The sequence below is a fragment of the Cyanistes caeruleus genome, chromosome 5 (assembly GCF_971803275.1).
Source record: "Cyanistes caeruleus chromosome 5, bCyaCae1.hap1.1, whole genome shotgun sequence".
Taxonomy (NCBI): Eukaryota; Metazoa; Chordata; class Aves; order Passeriformes; family Paridae; genus Cyanistes; species Cyanistes caeruleus.
The window spans coordinates 60,116,695-60,134,496 of record NC_141705.1 but is presented as its reverse complement, the minus strand read 5'-3'; the positions used below and the strand labels follow the sequence as shown (position 1 = coordinate 60,134,496).

The 17,802-nt window shown below is 49.4% G+C and overlaps 2 protein-coding genes and 1 long non-coding RNA gene across 6 annotated transcripts in view; 1 reads left to right on the top strand and 2 right to left on the bottom strand.

Annotated features, from left to right (window-relative positions):
* The window catches only part of LOC147653166 (uncharacterized), a 29,065-nt gene extending 22,661 nt beyond the window's left edge, over window positions 1-6,404 (top strand). Inside the window, exons 3-4 of the long non-coding RNA XR_015286939.1 lie at window positions 2,017-2,126; window positions 2,967-6,404. This is a non-coding gene — a long non-coding RNA (uncharacterized LOC147653166). The remainder of the gene's footprint in view (window positions 1-2,016; window positions 2,127-2,966) is intronic.
* Window positions 6,405-8,570: 2,166 nt separating this feature from the next.
* On the bottom strand, window positions 8,571-12,307 carry LOC111928872 (placenta-specific gene 8 protein-like). 3 transcript variants are annotated; one of them, XM_023926341.2, is made up of 5 exons: window positions 12,251-12,307; window positions 9,826-9,970; window positions 9,476-9,600; window positions 9,026-9,129; window positions 8,571-8,860 (listed from the first exon to the last, which is right to left on the bottom strand). In XM_023926341.2, coding segments are annotated over exons 2-5 (336 nt in total). In that variant the 5' UTR covers window positions 9,932-9,970; window positions 12,251-12,307; the 3' UTR covers window positions 8,571-8,859. The 3 variants fall into 3 exon arrangements, with proteins under 3 accessions (XP_023782109.1, XP_023782107.1, XP_023782108.1); XM_023926339.2 differs by lacking the exon at window positions 8,571-8,860 and having other exon boundaries at window positions 9,022-9,129; XM_023926340.2 differs by lacking the exons at window positions 8,571-8,860; window positions 12,251-12,307 and adding an exon at window positions 12,158-12,244 and having other exon boundaries at window positions 9,022-9,129.
* Window positions 12,308-13,408: 1,101 nt separating this feature from the next.
* PLAC8 (placenta associated 8) lies at window positions 13,409-16,759 on the bottom strand. Of its 2 annotated transcripts, XM_023926338.2 has the most exons (5): window positions 16,601-16,748; window positions 14,793-14,921; window positions 14,519-14,643; window positions 13,825-13,928; window positions 13,409-13,560 (listed from the first exon to the last, which is right to left on the bottom strand). In XM_023926338.2, coding segments are annotated over exons 2-5 (345 nt in total). In that variant the 5' UTR covers window positions 14,908-14,921; window positions 16,601-16,748; the 3' UTR covers window positions 13,409-13,559. The 2 variants fall into 2 exon arrangements, with proteins under 2 accessions (XP_023782106.1, XP_023782105.1); XM_023926337.2 differs by lacking the exon at window positions 13,409-13,560 and having other exon boundaries at window positions 13,821-13,928; window positions 16,601-16,759.
* Between the last annotated feature and the right edge of the window lie 1,043 nt (window positions 16,760-17,802).

Below are 17,802 nucleotides of genomic sequence, written 5' to 3'. Positions count from 1 at the left end.
TGTGCACCAAATACCACGTGGCAAGATTTTTTACAAAGCTGTAACCTCGGATAGGTATATCATTGTTAATGAACCATGCTCCAAGACCTTGTTCTTTCCTTTATCAATGATTTTATCAATGATTTTATAATAGTTAACTCTCTACTGTATTTATATGAGACTTAGAAACATGCCAGCAGCTAGTGAATATCATTGCATAGTCCCAGTGGTATTGGAAAAGGTGCACACATGATCGAATAGGCGCAGAATACTGTTATCTTGTTCAGGGAGCATATCTGCAGCCAGGGCTGGGAACCTCAGCAGATAATTTGTGGTATCAGATCTGGGCCATCCCCAGGCAGCTTGGATGCAGGACTCAAAGGTGTACTAAGTAAATTACTACACTGGGATGAGCTGTTGACTCCCCTGAAGGCAGAGGCTCTGCAAAGAGACCTTGACAAGTTGGAGGGCTGGGAAATCACCAACCACATGAAATTTAAACACAGACAAGTGCTGTATTTTTCACCTGGGATGTGGCAACCCTGGATGTAGGGACAGACTGTGGAATGAGAGGCTGGAGAGTAGCACTGTGCAAAGGGACCTGGGGGTCCTGGTGTATGGAAAGTTGAATGTGAGTCAGCAGTGCCCTGGGAGCCAGGAGAGCCAACCCTGTCCTGGGGGGCATCAAGGACAGCATCGCCAGGTGGGCAAGGGAGGGGATTGTCCTGCTCTGCTCTGCACTGGGGCAGCCTCACCTCGAGTGCTGGGGGCAGTTATGGGTGCCACAATATAAAAAAGTGTGAAACTACAGAGAGCATCCAAAGGAGGGCAACTAAGATGGTGAAGGGCCTTGAGGAGCTGCCATACCACTCCTTGAGGAGTGGCTGGGGGCACTTGGTCTGTTCAGCATGGAGTAGAGTAAACTGAGGGCTGACTTCATTGCAGTTCTAGCTTCATTGTGAGAGGAAGAGGAGGGCCAGGCACTGCTCTCTTCTCTGTGGTGACAGTGACAGGACCCCAGGAAATGGCCTGAAGTTGTGTCAGGGGAGGTTTAGGCTGGATATTAGAAAAAAGTTTCTTCACCCAGAGAGTGTTTGGGCACTGGAATAGGCTCCCCAGGGAAGTGGTCACAGCTCCAACCCTGACAGGGTTCAAGAAAATTTTGGGCAATATCCTTGGGTATATGGTGTGGTTCTTGTGACTGTCTGTGCTGGGGCAGGAGTTGGGCTTTATGATCCTTCTTGGGTTCCTTCCAACTCAGAATATTCTTCTGTGAGTTAGGAAAAACCAGAGCACTTACACAGGATGCAGAGAGGGGTGACTGTTGCTCTCAGCATGACTGCTGCTCAGGCTTAAACCAACTGACCAACAACAACAAAAGGAGATTAAAAACTGTGCTTATTTTGTTTGCGCAGATATTTGCTCTACTTTTAAGAGACAATAGGAATTGGATTTTTTTTAATTGTAGGCACAGGTATCCTTGAGATTTTTCTTTCTGAATGCATCAATTCACAGTTGTTCCTGTCTTCAGGCATGGAGCAGATTGAAGGAAAGCCCTTCAATAACCCTTCAAGCCTTCTGATGCTTGCATTAGAGTTTGAAACACTGAGTGAAAGGAATTCTGTTTGTTCTTCTGCAGTTTCAGGAGCTGGCCAGGAGCACCTTAATTCCACTGGGATTTTTTTTCTCTTAGAAATGTGTGGGAGACATGTATAGACACAGTCTGAAGGGATTGTGTTATCAGCTGGGATAGCTGCTGAGATGTTCAGTGGTCCTGTATAAAGATAGCACAAAGCCATTCACATTCAAAGCAGTAATAAAAGAAATGCATTGTAGGAACATGATTCCTCAGAGATAAGATTACAGATTCCATTAGGAAGAGACAGTGCACACTTTGGCATCTCATTGGCTTTGCTGCTGCAGGGCTCCCAAGGGGATCAAGGTTGATGTACTGCTGCAGGGCTGGAAACCTGTGCCCTCAGGAGTGCAAAACTCAGTAATGAATTATACCCTAATAATTTTTTTTTCTGTCTCCAGGACCATGCCTGCCTCAGGTACTTATTTGTCAGATAAGAATGCATGGAAAGTGCTCATGTTTCCTCCTCTGTCTTTAGGCAAACCGGTGGTGTATCGCAGGATTACTTAATGTTAGTAACTGATTAAATATTATTTCACACTTCTGTTTTGTGCTTGGTCAGATGTGAGGCACACCCACAGCATGCAGCTGACCTTTGGTCCATTCACAGCACATGAACCATGAGTTGTTATACACACTGTAAGTGAGCTACCACCTTATCAGACAATCCTTACAAGCAGCTTGTATATGCTGTTTAAATATTAAATCTGACAGAAGGTCACCACCATCTGTCTATTAACCAAATTAAAGGTGAAATCTGTCCAGCAGTCACACCAGTCAAGGTGAGGTCCTGGGCTGTGCCCCTTCTTTGTCTGGAGTTGAATGAGGCTCTGCACTTTCACCTCAGCACTGGGAGGCAATGTTAAAAAACATGATAAAAATTTATTACAAGGAGAAGAAGAAAACACATTTTGTATGAGTAATTGCTATTGAAAGACTCGAGGTGATGATCCTCAGGGAAGGGATGTAGACATTGAGTCTAATGTTCTTCAACATGATGCTCCCCAGGAACTCTTGAGCTGCAGAGCAGCTGGCATGGTACTGTGCAGTACTTCCAGCTTGGTGTCAAACCTCTCAGGAATCATTTAGTCCATCTCATTAGCCCTGGAAATAACATGATGGGCCTTTCCCTTGTATGGCTTAATATTCCCATAACCAATGACTTCAACTGTGCCCCAGAAAAGTACCAGATTAGATCACCATGCTGTTAACATTACATATTTTACTTGAGTGGGAGGTTTCCTAGCAGGTTCCTGGCTGCTCAGACTAAGTTGCATTTCTCTGATGTATTCTAGCCTCCTGAATTTATGCTTAGAGCTATAATCCTTCACAACCCTGCTTTGTCTTACAGGTGTTTTGACTCTACCTTGCTTTGCAGGCCAAAACCTGGCTTACTTGAGTTAACATGCCTAGGATATATCTAAGAGCTCTGTTTCCTCTCAGTGAACACAATAGCCCCTTAAGCTGCTAATACCAGATTCTTCTAACATCTTTCCATGTTTTCACATCCATTCATGGTTGCTCCAGCCATGTACCAGCTACCAAAGTGTTTCCTTCTCACTACTAAATTGCTGTGATCTTGTGCCAGAGCAGAAATGGGGGAATTAACTGTGGACGAACAGCAGCAGCAGGGCATTGCTGAAGAGCTGTTCCTCCTTCATGTGCAGAACTGTGAAGCAGAGAAGCAAGTGGACTCTCAGCATCCTGCTTCCCTGGTGCCCTCTAGTGACTGACTCTCAGCTCCCCCAGCTCACACTGCACAGGTTCCTGAAACACAAAGCTGCTTAGGGGTCAGGCCTGCGGGAAGAAATGAAATAGTATCGAGTTTGACCATTAGTAACAGTGTGGGATGTGAAACTTGGTGGTCCGGTTTACTTCCCTGTACTTCATGCAGGCAGCACCACCACTGCTCTGCACCAAAAATGAAGGAACAGCAAAAGAGCTTCTTGGAAACCTAGAGAACCACCCTGGAAAAGCAGGAAGGCTGTTTCAGGAGGGGCTTGCATTAGTTGTGCTTTTACCACAATTCACTACATCAACACTCACACTGCATTAGCCTTGAAGAGAGAAGAGCTTAAGAGAGTCTTTAATCTGGTACTCAGGGTCATGCCTCTCAGCATCATCTCACATCCCTGTGGGATCAGTGCAGAGCTGGGGATGCTTAGCCTGGCAATAAAAGGAGACTCAGGAGAGACCTTATTGCTCTCTACAACTACCTGGATGGAGTTTGCAGAGAGGTAAGAAGAGATCAATCTCTTCTCCCAGATAAACAAGTGACAGGATTAGAAGAAATGAATGGAAATGAACCCCTCAAGTTGTGCCAGGGGAGCTTTAGATTGGATATTAGGAGAAATTTCTTCATGGAAAGGGTGGTTAGGCATCAGAACAGGGGTGCCCAGGAAAGTGGTGGAATCACCAACCCTGAAAGTGTTAACAAAATGTGCAGATGTGACACTTGGGGATGTGGTTTAGTGATGAACATGGTAGTGTTAGGTTGATAATAGGATTCAGTCTTGGAGGCCTTTCCAACCTTAACAATGTGTTTTGTGAGACAGGCTGGCTCCCATTTCTGGGTGCCCTTCAGACTGTTTGCAAACACCCCCCAGACTTAATTTCTGCCTCTGGAAGCAGTAGGAGCATCTCTTCTCTGATGTGTGCTGGAGCCAAAATAGCTCAGGGCTCCAAATAACCTGAGGTGGAACATCTACTGCCTGTAATTAGCATACCACGTCCAGGAGCTGGAATGACCTGAGACTCAAGAGAAACCCAAGTGTCCCTAACCCAGGGTGTAACTAGGGGAGGAGGTCTGCTGGCAAGAGCATCTTTGTACCTCAACAGCAGAGCAGCCAGAACCGTGAGCTGGAGCTGGGAGATGCAGGAGTTGAAATCACTTACAGTATCAAATACCTTGAGCTGTAAGCAGCTGGAGCATTCATGAGTCAGAGCTGTGAGAACCAGGAGCATCTCTAATCCAAAGTATCTGGGGTGTCTATCACCTGGAGGCAGGGTGTCTGTCACCCAGGAGGCACATGTGTTGTCCCCTACAGGGAGGTCTAACCAGCAAGGAGCCTGGCCTCTTCCCTTGAGAATTAAATACATGTCACATGCTCCTCACCATGTGGAGCATCTCTCTCAGTCCCATTCCTGACAGCAGAAGTGAGATGAGGCTGAGTCTGGCTCTTTTGGGCAGCCCTGCTCTGAGGGGCCCACGAGCTGTGGCTGAAGGTGAGGTGGCAGCACAAGGCAGTGGAGCCTCCTCTGTACCTAAAAAAGGAGAGACACCAGTCAGTCAGAACTTCTGGGAGCATACCCCAGAGACCCTCAGGAAATGCCTGTTCCTCTCCCTGTCCAGAAGAGTCGCATCTTTCCCAGTCTGGGAAGGGCATTTGCTCAAACCCCTCTGTGAAGCAGGGTGCATTTCATCCTCACTGTGTGCACAGGAGCTGTACCCACAAACACTGGGCTGGCCCCAGCACTACACAGAACTGCTGGCAAAGGGGTGCAGGCTGGGCCAGACCCCAACAACTCTTGGTTCAACTTTCCTGAACTCCCTTCCAAGCTCCCAGCCCCCTAAACGTGAGGCACAAACCTGCTGGGGGAGGCTTTGGTCTGGAGGGCTGTGACAGCTCCCCACATGGCGCTGACCCCCAAGCTGGCACTGTTTGCCCCCACCCATGTTCATACAGTGCCAAGAGAGGCAGCAGGAACAGAACCAACCCAGCGAGTGCTTATCATCCACAGTGAGGCTTTCCTGGTTATGCTGGGCTTCTCCCACCCTGGCCAGCAGCAAGCATCCCCTTAGCTCTGCTGGGGATGGGGCTGTTCGATTGTCACTGCGGGCACTCACCAAGCATCGCCGGCAGCTCCTGTGTCCCCTGACACTCCTTGGATGACATGGGCACTGGTGTCCCTCCCCCAGGCTTGTGGCTGGCTGCTCCCGGGTCCTTGCTGCCCCTCCACAGCACGGCCTGTGCAAACAAAGCCCCGTGAGGACACAAGGGCAAAGCGGTGTCCAGGCGGATCTGTCTCAGCACCAGCAAGGAAAGCAATCACCGCAACCAGCCCGGCCTCGAGGGAGGAATCACAGGGAAACCACAACGATCCTGGCCCCAGCAAGCTGGCAGAGGCCTGAGGGGAGGTGGAGAAGCACAATGCAGGATCCCTCGTGCAGGAAAGGAAGGTTTAACATTACTAACAGAAACGCCTCAGGATCAGGAAAATATTCCTGTTCCTGCCGTAAGCAGCCGCGGGACTGCTGCCAGCCCAGGGCTGACTCCGAGCGGCAATTGTTGATACCGAGGTGCCTCTCCTGGGGTGCTGTGGGCAGGTCCGTGTCCCCTGATATCCCTGGGACATGGGTGCCATCCCAATGGTGCTCAGCCCGAGAATTCCGGTGCTCCTGGAGCAGGACAGATGAAGAAGTGCGGAGTCCTGGCACACGGCGCTGGAGCAGCCTGCAGGGATCTCATGGGAGAAACGGGATCCCTGCTGAAAAACCAAGCTTGGCACGCCTTCTTGTGTGCACCGGGATGGTGGAACACCGGGAGCAAGCTGCCAACCCACTCAGGGGTACGGGCGAGTGCAACTTCGGCTTTGTACGACTTTGCCATGCGGATCACCTACGACAAGAGGCTTCTCCTTCCTGCCCGCTACTGGCAGCATTTGGCAAGGGTCCTGCTGGTAGTACCTCAAATAATGCATACAGGTGTGCCTACAGGTAAGAGATCTTAAGTACATACTTGCTTTAGTAGCGGTCATTTGTAGTTCTAATAAATTCACAGAAACAAAATTTCTGTGTCCTTGCGTCTGCTTAGCAGCCTCCTGGTTGCTTCGGGTTCCCTATGGAGGTTCATGGCTTTGGTCCCTGGTCCTAATGGACCAACCCCTGCATGCACTGGAGGAGAAAGAGAGCTGGGGAGGAGACTCTGTGATCAAGGTTGGGCGTAGAAGGGTGCCAAGCAGGAATGACTGTCAGGGAAGCCCAAAACAACCATCACTGTGGGAGGAGGGATGGGGGCAGGGGGGCTGCAGGAGCCCTGTGCTGGGGGAACAGGGCTCACTTGTCCCTGGAAAGAGGGGACCTCAGCACTCCTGGCTGTGTGGCTTTGAAGCCCTTGACCTTGGGAGGTTTCAGTACAGCCATGAGCTCCTGCAGCAGGGCTGTTGCTGAACTGGCCACCTCCAGCCAGGCTCTCTGCTGGGGCCCAGCCCCAGCCCCCAGCCCTGCTCTGTGGCTGGCAGGATGCACGTGGCAGGGATTTAGGACCGGCAGCCGGGAGGGAGCAGAGGTGAGACAGCATGCCTGTGGCAACCCATGACACCTGTCCCCACCGCAGGCACTCTGCCAGCTCCCGGCTCTGGCTGACACCCCGGTACAGCCGCTCTCTCCTGCTTCTCTGCGCACGTGTTTGTGTGTGTCAACACACACGGACACGCAGTCAGCAGCCGCACAGCCTCGCCCCTTCACACCGGGGGCAGCTGCAGCAGGAGCTGTGATGGTGAAAACAGGCGAGTGGCAAAGGTATTTCGAATAAATCCCCGTCCTGACCTGCAGGTGCCAGCACAGACGCATAGACACCGTTAGAGTCAGAGGCACAAAGTGTGTGCCCTTATCTCTGGTACCTGGCTCTGACATCCAAGAAAACACTCAATTTCATATAGCACCGTGAATACAACTGTTAAAGTTAAATACAAAAACTAAGAGTGTGAGTGTGTAAATTAGAGAATTTCTTAAGTCACTGGGTGAAAAAGTTAAAGTTTGGAGTTTAAACTAGTTGAGAGAACAGAAGACAAGATGGAAGATTTAAGGTGTCTTTTCCTTCTTCTTTCTTCTTCATCTTCTTCTTCTAGAGGTTTTTGGGTAGTAGTAGGTGATTAGATAAAAAATGCCACAGTGCAGCACACAGGTGTTGGGTCATTAGGTCACTAAGAAAAACAATTTACTTGACATTTGTTAATTGAGTAAATAGACATATAAAACACCTTGAAGAAGATCTTTGTTAGCATTTTTGCGCCTTTCTATCTTAGTGCACTTAGCTCCTTGTACCTTGTATACATGTAATGCTGATAAGAGAAGAATAAACAACCAAGTCCAAGCAAGAGAAAACTGCCTCTCTCATCAATCTCAGTCCAATGAAGAAAAGAACCCAACCACAAGTGTCCCATTAAGACAGACATGACGAGCCTCCTCCGAACCCCCTGCAGCCTGCTCTGGACAAAACCCCACCTTTTTCTGCTCAAAGCAATAAACCTTAAACCAATCTGAGCCAGAGCAACTCTAGTCCCAGACCTGCCTCTTGGTTGCCATGGCAGGATAAAGCCTTACACCCCCACATCCCAGCTCTTCCACCACAGCATATTACACCCAACACCCACAAGCTGCAGGGGTCGGAGCTACAGAGAAGCTGCTCCCATCTGACGGTCTCTTGACAATGTTTATGTGGGGAAAGCAGAATGACTAGGAATCCCACAGCATCACCATCCCTCCCCACTTGTGTCTTGGTGCTGGGGACAGCCCATACGTCAATGGGGATGGGTTCAGTGCTCTTGGGCCTCTGTGAGCAGTGGGCAATGCTGTCACCAGCTCTGCACATTGGTGATGTCCACAGAGAATTTGTTCCCATAACAGATTTGGCTCTTTTTTTTTATCCTCTCCTCACTGAATTTTGACCACATTCCAGTGCAGGTGTGCAAGAGAAAGCTTCCTTTGCCTGACAACCTCATCATGCCTCTGGCCACACAGCCTAGGAGAGTGGAGTACTGATTCTGATGAGGCAGAAAGACAGAGAGATGTAAATAACAACACACAGGCAGGAAGACAGGCAGTGTTTTTATTGCTGGCTTTACTCTGGGAAGAAGGGATAGAGCACAGCAAAGGCAAACTCCTCATGGTGCATGTCCCAACACCCAATGTCACTGTTGGACACAAAATGATTCACGTGGACGCAGCTCGAGGTGTGGTGAAAGAAGAAGAAACGTTTATTTGTTCTTTCAGTATTTGTAGGTTTTTGACCATGACCACAGATTGGATAGTCAGGTTAACACCTTCCCTACCGCACTGGCCGTGAGAGACATCCATCAAAAGACCTATCTTTAATGGAATGTATAAACACCTATGTTTATAGTTACTAGTGTCTAGAACTTGTGAAAACAATATTGAAAGGCCTGATCCTCAGGGAGACAATCCAGGGCAGCAGCAGCTCCTGTCTGCAGTGGCTCCACAGGGTGCACTGAAGATGGCAGCATCTGCAACGGGACAGGAGAGCAGGGTCACCCTCTCCTCAGCCATTACTGCTCTGGCACTGCAGCAACCCTGTGTCTGGAGTGAGTTGTCAGAGGAAAGGGAGACCCTGGGAATCCACTGTGTGCTGTGCAGCAGTCAGACAAAGCAGCACAGCACCCACAGCTTACCAGAATATGCCCATCTCCCTCCTCTGTTTGATGTCTCTCTTCAGCTGGCAGAGCGCACACGGGCTGCACCACCACATGGAGCAAAAGTCTCCCAGGATGGAGCCCTGTGGAGCAAGGGATATTGCATGAACAACCCCTTCCCATGCCAAACATTAAGCCTTTCAGCCTTTCTATTTTATATAGTCAGCACCCCACAGCAGCTCACCCTGGCCCTGCAGCACCCTGCTGCTCATACCCAGCAAGGACTGGGATGAAGTGATGTGTGCTGGGATTACCTCCAGCTCACAGTGGTGAGGCAGATGTGTCCCTGACTCCTGGCCTGCTGGGATGCCCATGCAACTCCCTGCCTCTGCCCTTCCCCTTGGGCACCCCTTTCTCCTTCCCTGAGCCCCCAGCACCCATGCCACAGCTGTTGCTGCTGTTGGGACAGGCCACAAGCTGGTCACTGACCGGGATGTTGTATTTGGTGCGGTACAGGGTCCTCATGGCCACGCTGGAGCCACACAGGCAGCACTCATTCATGTCCCCGGCCACTTGGCAGCTCAAGCAGAAGAAGCAGAACGTCCCACAAAGACCTGTGGGACAGTGAGATGTGGGCTTGGCTGAGGCGTGGCAAGACAGATGAAAAGGGGAAAAGCCAGCTGGGAGCTGTGGCTCTTGGCATCAGACAAAAGCCACTCTGCCTCCAGTACGCATGGGAGTGGGTTTTGCATCAGGGATAATGCTGCAGGAGGAGCAGGGTAAAACATCAGGAATACATCATGGGCATTGGCAGGAATGAGGGGTAGGTATGTACTCACACACGCCGCAGTCAGAGCAGCAGTCCAGCAGCCCTGTCTGCCACTGCCCTGGCTGTCGGGCAACTGAGAACTGGGGTTGGACCGTAATCACAGCTTGAGAGGCCATTGCCAGCACGGGGTCAGGTCCTTCCAGGTAGTTTGTGGTCTGGAAAGAAAAGCCATCAGAGGAACATGCTGCAGGTGTTTCTGAAGTGGGCATCTTGCTCTGGCAATTGCATTCAAAGTAAGAATTTCTCTCTGCCACTTCCAGAGTAATGTCACCCTCACCATAAAGTGGGGGGCACAGTTCTGCCAGAAGCTACTGCTACCCACTGAAGCAAAGCCCTCCCCAAAACCAGTCTCCCACCAAAGGCAGTAGCACATCATCCCTTGCCTATGCAAGTAAAATGCCTCTGTGAAAACAGAGGTCCTTCTGCTTCAGAACTGCAGTACTCCAACACTTCAGACCTGTCTTCTCATCTCCAGGTCATCTTTCATTGTTGTCTGTGTAAAATGAGTAAAATCATCTGTGTAAAATTGTCTGCATTACGGACTGGTTTTTGATTTTGTTTTTGTTTGTTTATGATCACAGTCTCCTTAAGTTACTACCGCTCAGTTCTAGCCTCCCCAAGCTCTCAGGAGTCACCTTAGTCTTTGCTTTGTTCTACGAGAATCTCAGCCTATTTACTTCCCCCTCTCCCTTCCTTCTTCACTTGCCTTCTTAGTGTGCTTCAAGGCAGTGGGTTTTCCTTGTCTCTTTCCATCACCCTAAGCCCTGTCACCAGTTCCTATCCCTCCTCCACTTGGCTTATCTGTGCCAGCACCTCACCCTCCTCTTCCTCACTCCCGTGGGATCACCATGGCTTGCAGAATTCCTCTCCATCCCATCCTTCCTCAGCAAGGGGCTGCATCCTCTGAGAGTAGGAAATCTCCTGCTCCACAGCACCATCCCCAAAATCACCTGACCAAAGTAACACCTGCACTTCTGTCACTCCCTGCCAGCTCTGCAAGACACAGCACCAGCTTCTGCCACTCTCACTTTCGTTTCTGGAGCTTTAATTAAAAGAAAAAAATAGAGGATGCTCCCACAGGAGAAGTCCCATGCAGACACACTCCCTGCCCTGTGCCCGAGTTCTGCACCACTTTGTTAAGCACTCCAAGGAGGATCGTTTTCACACCAGAATTGCATATTTACACAAAGTTGAGTACTACACAACACAAGAAATGGGGTGGAACAATTACTGTGCCCAGCACTCAGAGATGCCATTGAGTTCATTACCCACATCAGAGCAGCACCGGCTGTGGCACTGCATTTGTACTGACTAATGCCAAGAGGTGACAAAGGGGTGATTCCCCAGGATTTACAGATACATCCCAGTTGTCAGACACTGTTGCTGTAGGGCCAGCCCATGCTCCTGGAAATCCCAGGAAGAGGAAAAAAGATTGTTGAATTATGGTGTTAGAGGGAAGAAAGCTGATAAAAATCTCCACATGGTTTGCTCCCTACTTTTTGCAGTTTTCTGCATGCAGTGGAAGCATGGCTGGGCTGTCTCTCTCTGAGACACCTGTGAGTGCAGCAGGGGACACTGCACCCACAGTCCCTCTCCGGACACCTCCTGGCCCTGCCTTGGCCAGCTGTCCCTGTTCGTTCATCCACGAGATCCCAGGTAATTCCTCCCACTTCTGCAGCCAGTGTAACACCTCCTGGCATGCCAAAACAGCAGCCCCTTCAGGAAGCCTTGGCACATGACGATTTAAGAAGCAAGAGCCATGAGGGGCAGGGGAGGAGACAGACCATGGGCAGGCTATGCAGCGGTGAGCCCAGCACGGGGCTCCCATGCAGTGACAGGGATGTCCAGCAGCAGGCAGGACCACAGGGAGAAGTGTGCACAGGAGCAGCAGCAGCAAGAGTTTTAGGGGCAGGATCCCTCCAGTCAGGGAGTTCCCTTCCCCAGGTACGAGCACCCCACATCCCTACGTGGGTGGAGGCTGTAGTGCGGAGCAGGCAGCGGCCTGGAAAAGCCTTCCCCACACACTCGCTTCCCAAGAGATGGCCTAGGCTCAGCACACCAAAAGTATCACAATTCTACAATTCACAGCCCCATGGCATCACCAACCATGCTGGAATGACTGATGGGGACAAAAGGATCCCGAGCTGCATGCAGCCACATTTCACCCACAGCACAGCTCAAAAAGCAGCATCTATAGGCCCATGCATATGTGCACAAATGAGCAGCACAGTGCAAAAGCTGCTGTCCTCCACCTCTGTTACCCACATCTGTCCAGATGCCATCAGCAGCACACATTAAGCTGTGATTAACCCTGGTGCATTTTCCCAGATGGAAAACCTCACCTTTTTTTCTAGCCCTTCCCATTCTCCAGCACCACCGCTTCAGTCACAAGCCGTTTCCATACCACAACCAAAGCAAAGCCATGCCATACGTACTTTCCAAGCTGTCCTTTTCCCCACAGACACGTGTCCTTTTCCTGGTTCTCATGCTTTATATGTGCTCTGGCAAATGACCTTTGCTCCCTCTGACTAACAGTGCAAATGGCAGCTTAGGTGCAGCTTTGCACAATGGCAGCTTCCCTGCTGCCCGCCCTCACCTTTCCCCCCACCCTGGGCGTTCTCCAGAGTCCCAGTGGGAGAGGTTTCCAGAGAAGGGCAGTTTGTTTCCATGCTCCTGTGCTGCCCAAGCCATGTGCTGTTGGAGGTGCAGCATGTTTCCTTTGTCAAACCTGAGCATCCGCAAGAACTGACTGTAACTGCACTGGGTGACACGGGGGTGACCTCTCTTAGGCTAAAAATGCATTTCTCTACATTGCCAGGGATCATCCATAGGACCATCTGGGGTTTAAACAGTTGGGAGTGCCATCACACCCAACCACCCTGCAGCACAGACAGAGCCATTACCTTGCCCTTCAAAAGTTTTGTGGTGAAGGTGAAGGCAGAGTGGGGACAAAAAGCAATCATATGGTCCTTAAAGAATGAAGCAGGGAGATATTTGTAGGGATCAAGAGTCCTTTAGCACTCTTGGGAGTGATGGAGAGAGGGTGGATGCAACCTCCACCTTCTGGATGGGAATGCAGGGCTCACAGCCCAGTGCTGTGTAATGCCATGAAGGAAGATGGCATTGTTTGTCCCTGGAGAGGACACAGGTAACCCATGAATCATCCAGGTTTTTTTACTGCAGGTGGGGAGGAATTTATGCTCAGGGTCCATGTCCCTGCAACATAGAGGTGAGCTGGTGCCAGGCAGCCCCAAATCCCCATGTCTTTAGAAAGGCATTCAGAAAGGTAGCGCTGACCAACAGCCCTGAACAGCCACCTGGGCCACCACAGCAGGGGCACTGCTGGGTGGCCTACAGAAGTCACTTTCCTGCAGGAAGATACAGCAGTAGTCGTTTTCCCAAATTTTGCAACTTGGATGAGCAACACTGACTCAATGTGTTAAATATCCTTTCTAAAAGCTGATCCAATAACAAAATACTAGTGAAAATCTCTCTGCAGAAGACACAGAGAAATTTCACCAAGGGCTGATAGATGGATGGAACAGGAGAAGGATGGGTGCTCTCAGATGGTGCAAAAATGACATACACAGAGGTAGGAAGATAAACTCAAAACTTTATTTATGCAGTTAATTATGGAAAATCAAATGCAATCAAGGCAAGCCTCACATGGTGCATTTCCCAAAAGTCAAGGCAGCAGTGACTCCTGCCTGCAGCATCTCCAAGGACGCAGCAAGGGTGGCAGCATCTGTAACAGGATGGGAGAGGACTGTCAGGGTCTGGGGCTGTGCCTCACCATGCTCTGTGTCCCCTCAGTTCTTCCCCCTCCACCTTGCACAAGGTCCCAGTGACATTTTGCTTCAGGACAGGTCACTCTTATGACCTGTCCATGGCCATTTCCCCACTGCAGCACTTTGTCTGGTGTCAAGATGCTGGCAGGAGAGGCTCTGGGAAGGCACCTGGCTGCATGTGACAGCAACTTTATAGACCAGCACCAGCACCCCCAGCTTACCAGAATATGCCAAGCTCCCTCCTGCGTTTGATGTCTCTCTTCATTTGACAAACAGAGCACACGGGGCAACACAGGGTGACACAGAAGTCAGAGCAAATGGACCCCTGTTAGGAAGAAACTGGTTATGGACAGAGGCTTCCCAGAAGTCATGTTCCAGCCAAGAAAATGTTAATCACATTCCAGGCCCAGTACTCTTTTTTTATCAGCCTGCTGCAGCATCCTGAGTGGAAAAAACAGAAGCCTTGGGCTGGCAAACCCCAAGCACCACAGAAAGGAAGAAGGGAGCCTCTTGTGCAGGCTGCAGATAGCTTTTGACTTCTGTGTTTCAGACTGGGAAGAAAAATGCACACAGGAACAGACAATTTGGGCAAAGTGAACTTGGGCCCCCATGGGTTGCACTTGTGATGGCAGCAACCACCTCTCCTGCAGGAAGAAACACCCTCATGTACCTACTGTCCACCTTTCTCCCAAACCTGATTATGGATCTTTATCCATGTACCCAGCTTCACCTATTCTTTAGTCAGCCCACAGTTATTTCAAGTCTTTCCCATCTTTCAAAGCTCAAAGGAGGAAGCAGCAGCAGCGATGGATACAAATGGGAAACAAGGGGGGAGTGTAAAAAAGTGAGAGGGGCCTTGGGGGCACCCCATCTTTCAGGCTCGCAGCAGGGTGAGGGGGCAGGCTCAGCACTGACCGGGATGTTGTATTTGGTGCGGTACAGGGTCCTCATGGCCACGCTGGTCCCACACAGGCAGCACTCATTCATGTCCCCGGCCACTTGGCATGCCAGGCAGGGGAAGCAGAACATCCCGCAGCAGCCTGGAGAGAGGAGAAACACAGCACTGGTTAAGGCTCTGCCTGCCCACCTGGTAGCACTGGAGTAGATGGGAGAGCCAGGCTGCATGGCTGCACAGTAGCAGCACTGCACTGAGCAGCAGGAGCAAGAAAACCGTGTCCCAGGCACTTACAGACGCCACAGTCGGAGCAGCAGTCCGTCAGGCCTGTCTGCCATGTGCATCTCGAGGCAGCGGACATGGCCCCGCCATACTGCGGCTGGATCGTCACAACGGTTGGGACAGCCATTCCAAGGTCCTCTTCTGAAAGAGGAAACAGGGTAGTAAGTGCAAAAACTGTGATTGGTCTGAACCTCCAACCAAACCTGTGGCTACCACCCTTCAGTAGGACACCTTCTGCCCAGTTCCCTATCTGGCATTGGAGGTGATAGAGCATAACCATATCTTGCCTGCATTTCTATCCTTTCAAGGTTTTTGCATTATCTGCCATTTTATCCAGCCTTCAAAATAGCATCAGGTCACTGGTGTTCCCCACTCCACCCCATGAAGGCTTTGCTAGTGCTTAGACACAGCTCATTTCCCTTGTACTGATCTGGGCTGGGTAGAGAACCCAGACTAAAGGGAGTGACTTGAGCATTCAGGTTGTTTGACTTGGCATATTTTACACAAAGATGCCTTTGGAGTGGGCACACGGAGCATGTGAGAAGCACCTGCGGACTCATTTCCTCATAGCAAAGCGAGGCTACACACAAGCAGGATACTATAGAAAACTTGTATCTCTGGTTTCTTGACGTAGGGAGCCAGAAAGGCAGAAAATCAATGTCCAAAATCTGATGCCCTCTCCTTGCCTTCCTGTGGTTAACAAGCAAAAAAACCTTGAAAACCGGTAAGCCTCAGGTCTAAAATAATAATAATAATAATAATATCAAGAAGAAGAATAGTAAGAATAGTAAGAATAGCAACAAGAACAATTTCTCTCTGCTTCTAATCCCCTAGCCAAATAAAAAAGCACAAAGTAGTTCTAGGTAATAATTCTAAGAAAGTTTGGGTTGGGTGAGGTTTTCTGAAATAAGATAAACTGCCTGCTCACATTTATTGAGACTATTTTTCTGTAAGTTGGGTTGGTTTATTTTATTTCTTAGAAACAGCAGTTCGACAAAGGGAGACCCACCCTTCTGTGTGGTCAGGCTCCTCCTCCTGCTGCTGCTTCTGAGCTTAAAAGTCAGAATAGAAACTCAAATGAAAGAGTGATGCTGGGGGAGGGGAAGCACGTTCTTTCTCCATCCTTTGGAGTAACGAGTGCTTCTCCGGAAATCCCACTCCTGGCTTCAGCTGGCAGCACATGCCAGCCTGCAAGCCCGGTGGGAATGAAGCTGGAAGTGGTGTCAGGTGTGTGTCCAGAGGGAAGTGCAACGCCTCTGCCTACCCACAGCTTCCCTCTACCTGCCCACAGCTTCCCTCTGCCTGCCCACTGCAGTGCCACCGACATGTGGTGAATCTCCCTACACTTCACAAAGGTACAGTGTCCTCTACACAAGTATTACTCACCTATTTTCTCCTCCCCTAACTGCAAACAATAAAGAAGAGTAGAATAGCTGCACTTGCCATTGACAGCACACCCCAAAGGGACAGCAAACACACAGGGAGACCAGGTATCAGAAGCCACCCATGTCCAAGCTTCTGGTAGGGCAGCCCAGTTTAAACAGAGAGTAAAGTACCAGTCAGATTCCTTCAACACATTTATACAATTGTGTCAGCATCAGAAAGCAGCAAGCAGAGGTAACTCTCCATAATCCAGCTTTTGTTCATAGCTTTTTTAAAGCACACCCCCCCCCCCCCAATTGGGATTTGCCAGATAGTTTGATTTGTACTTTGTACTAAGTAGGGAAAAAATAAAAAAATAAATCCCTACTTTGACACTATTATCCCACTCTTCCCAGGCTAACAAATTATTAATATTTCCATGCTTTTAGAGAGCTAACCTGGTGAGCAGATTTGGTCAGTGGAGGCTTCCTCTCCAGCCGGGATCCTGCACAAAGAGGCTCTGGCAAAGATGAAACTAAACTTACTCCCTCAGATGTTCTTATTGGTAGCCAGCAGCAAAAAACGTAAAATGGGTGGGAGGTAACTTGAAGGGGGAAGTCAGGAACTGTGCCCTGTCCTTACAACCACAGACTTAACAATGCAGAACAGTAATTTATTTTTCCTTTTCCCAGGACTAGTTACTCTTTTTAAAAAAAAAAATGTTTACATGTTTATCTTGTTATTCCCTTAACTTTTCCCACATGTTGTTGCTGTTCAGGGGAGAGTAGCTCTGAATGATTTACTTTCATCAAGACAGACATTTAGGTTATAATTTCTTAGAAAATATACCCCACGTGGAGACTTTCCATAAAAATTAGGCTGATTCCCTAAGTGCTTGTCACAAGCCATGTAGCCCAGCCACTGTAAAATTAACAGAGCACTTACCATACACACATACATTTCCCTTTATGAGATGCTAATATTTAAAGTTTCTGCACTAACCCAAATTATGTAACCACTCATATCCTGTGCAAGTCATGACAGTTTTGGATTTACTTCCACATTTTGTGGAGAACCTGTGGCACCAGGACAGCACTTTTTGTTTCCCAGCAGGATACACATAATATGCAGAGATCTCAGAGAGGATCTGGGTTGCTGCTTTCTCAGGAGCAAGTCAACACATCCCATGGCAAGTGCTGACAGTGAGATTCCCTTCTCTCTCACCCTCATGAGAACAGGGAAAGGGGAAGTTTGGGCTAATGTCAACATGGCAACTTTGTCCACAGGCTGACATTTAAGGTGCTTTAAGTGAAGACTTTTACCAGTAGTGCTGCTGAGAAAACAGGGAGCCATGCCTTGAAATGCTTCCTGTGGTTTCTAGTAGCTCCAAAGTTTAACTGTGTCTGTCCCTGCTTCACAATGGGGCTGCCTGGCTGCTCTCTGGCTAGATCATACACAGTTAGTGTTTTTTGTAAGAACATTGCAATAGGCTGTGGAAACTGAGGTTTGAAAAATTTGTAGATCAGTAGATTCTCCCTAGAGGAGGAGATGCCTGACATCCCACCAGCTGGCTGGAGGAGGCTCATGGGGAGAAGGGAAACAGCAAGATGAACTGCAGTCAGGTTTTTTAGGTGGTAAAAAGAAAAAGCTCCAGAGAGAC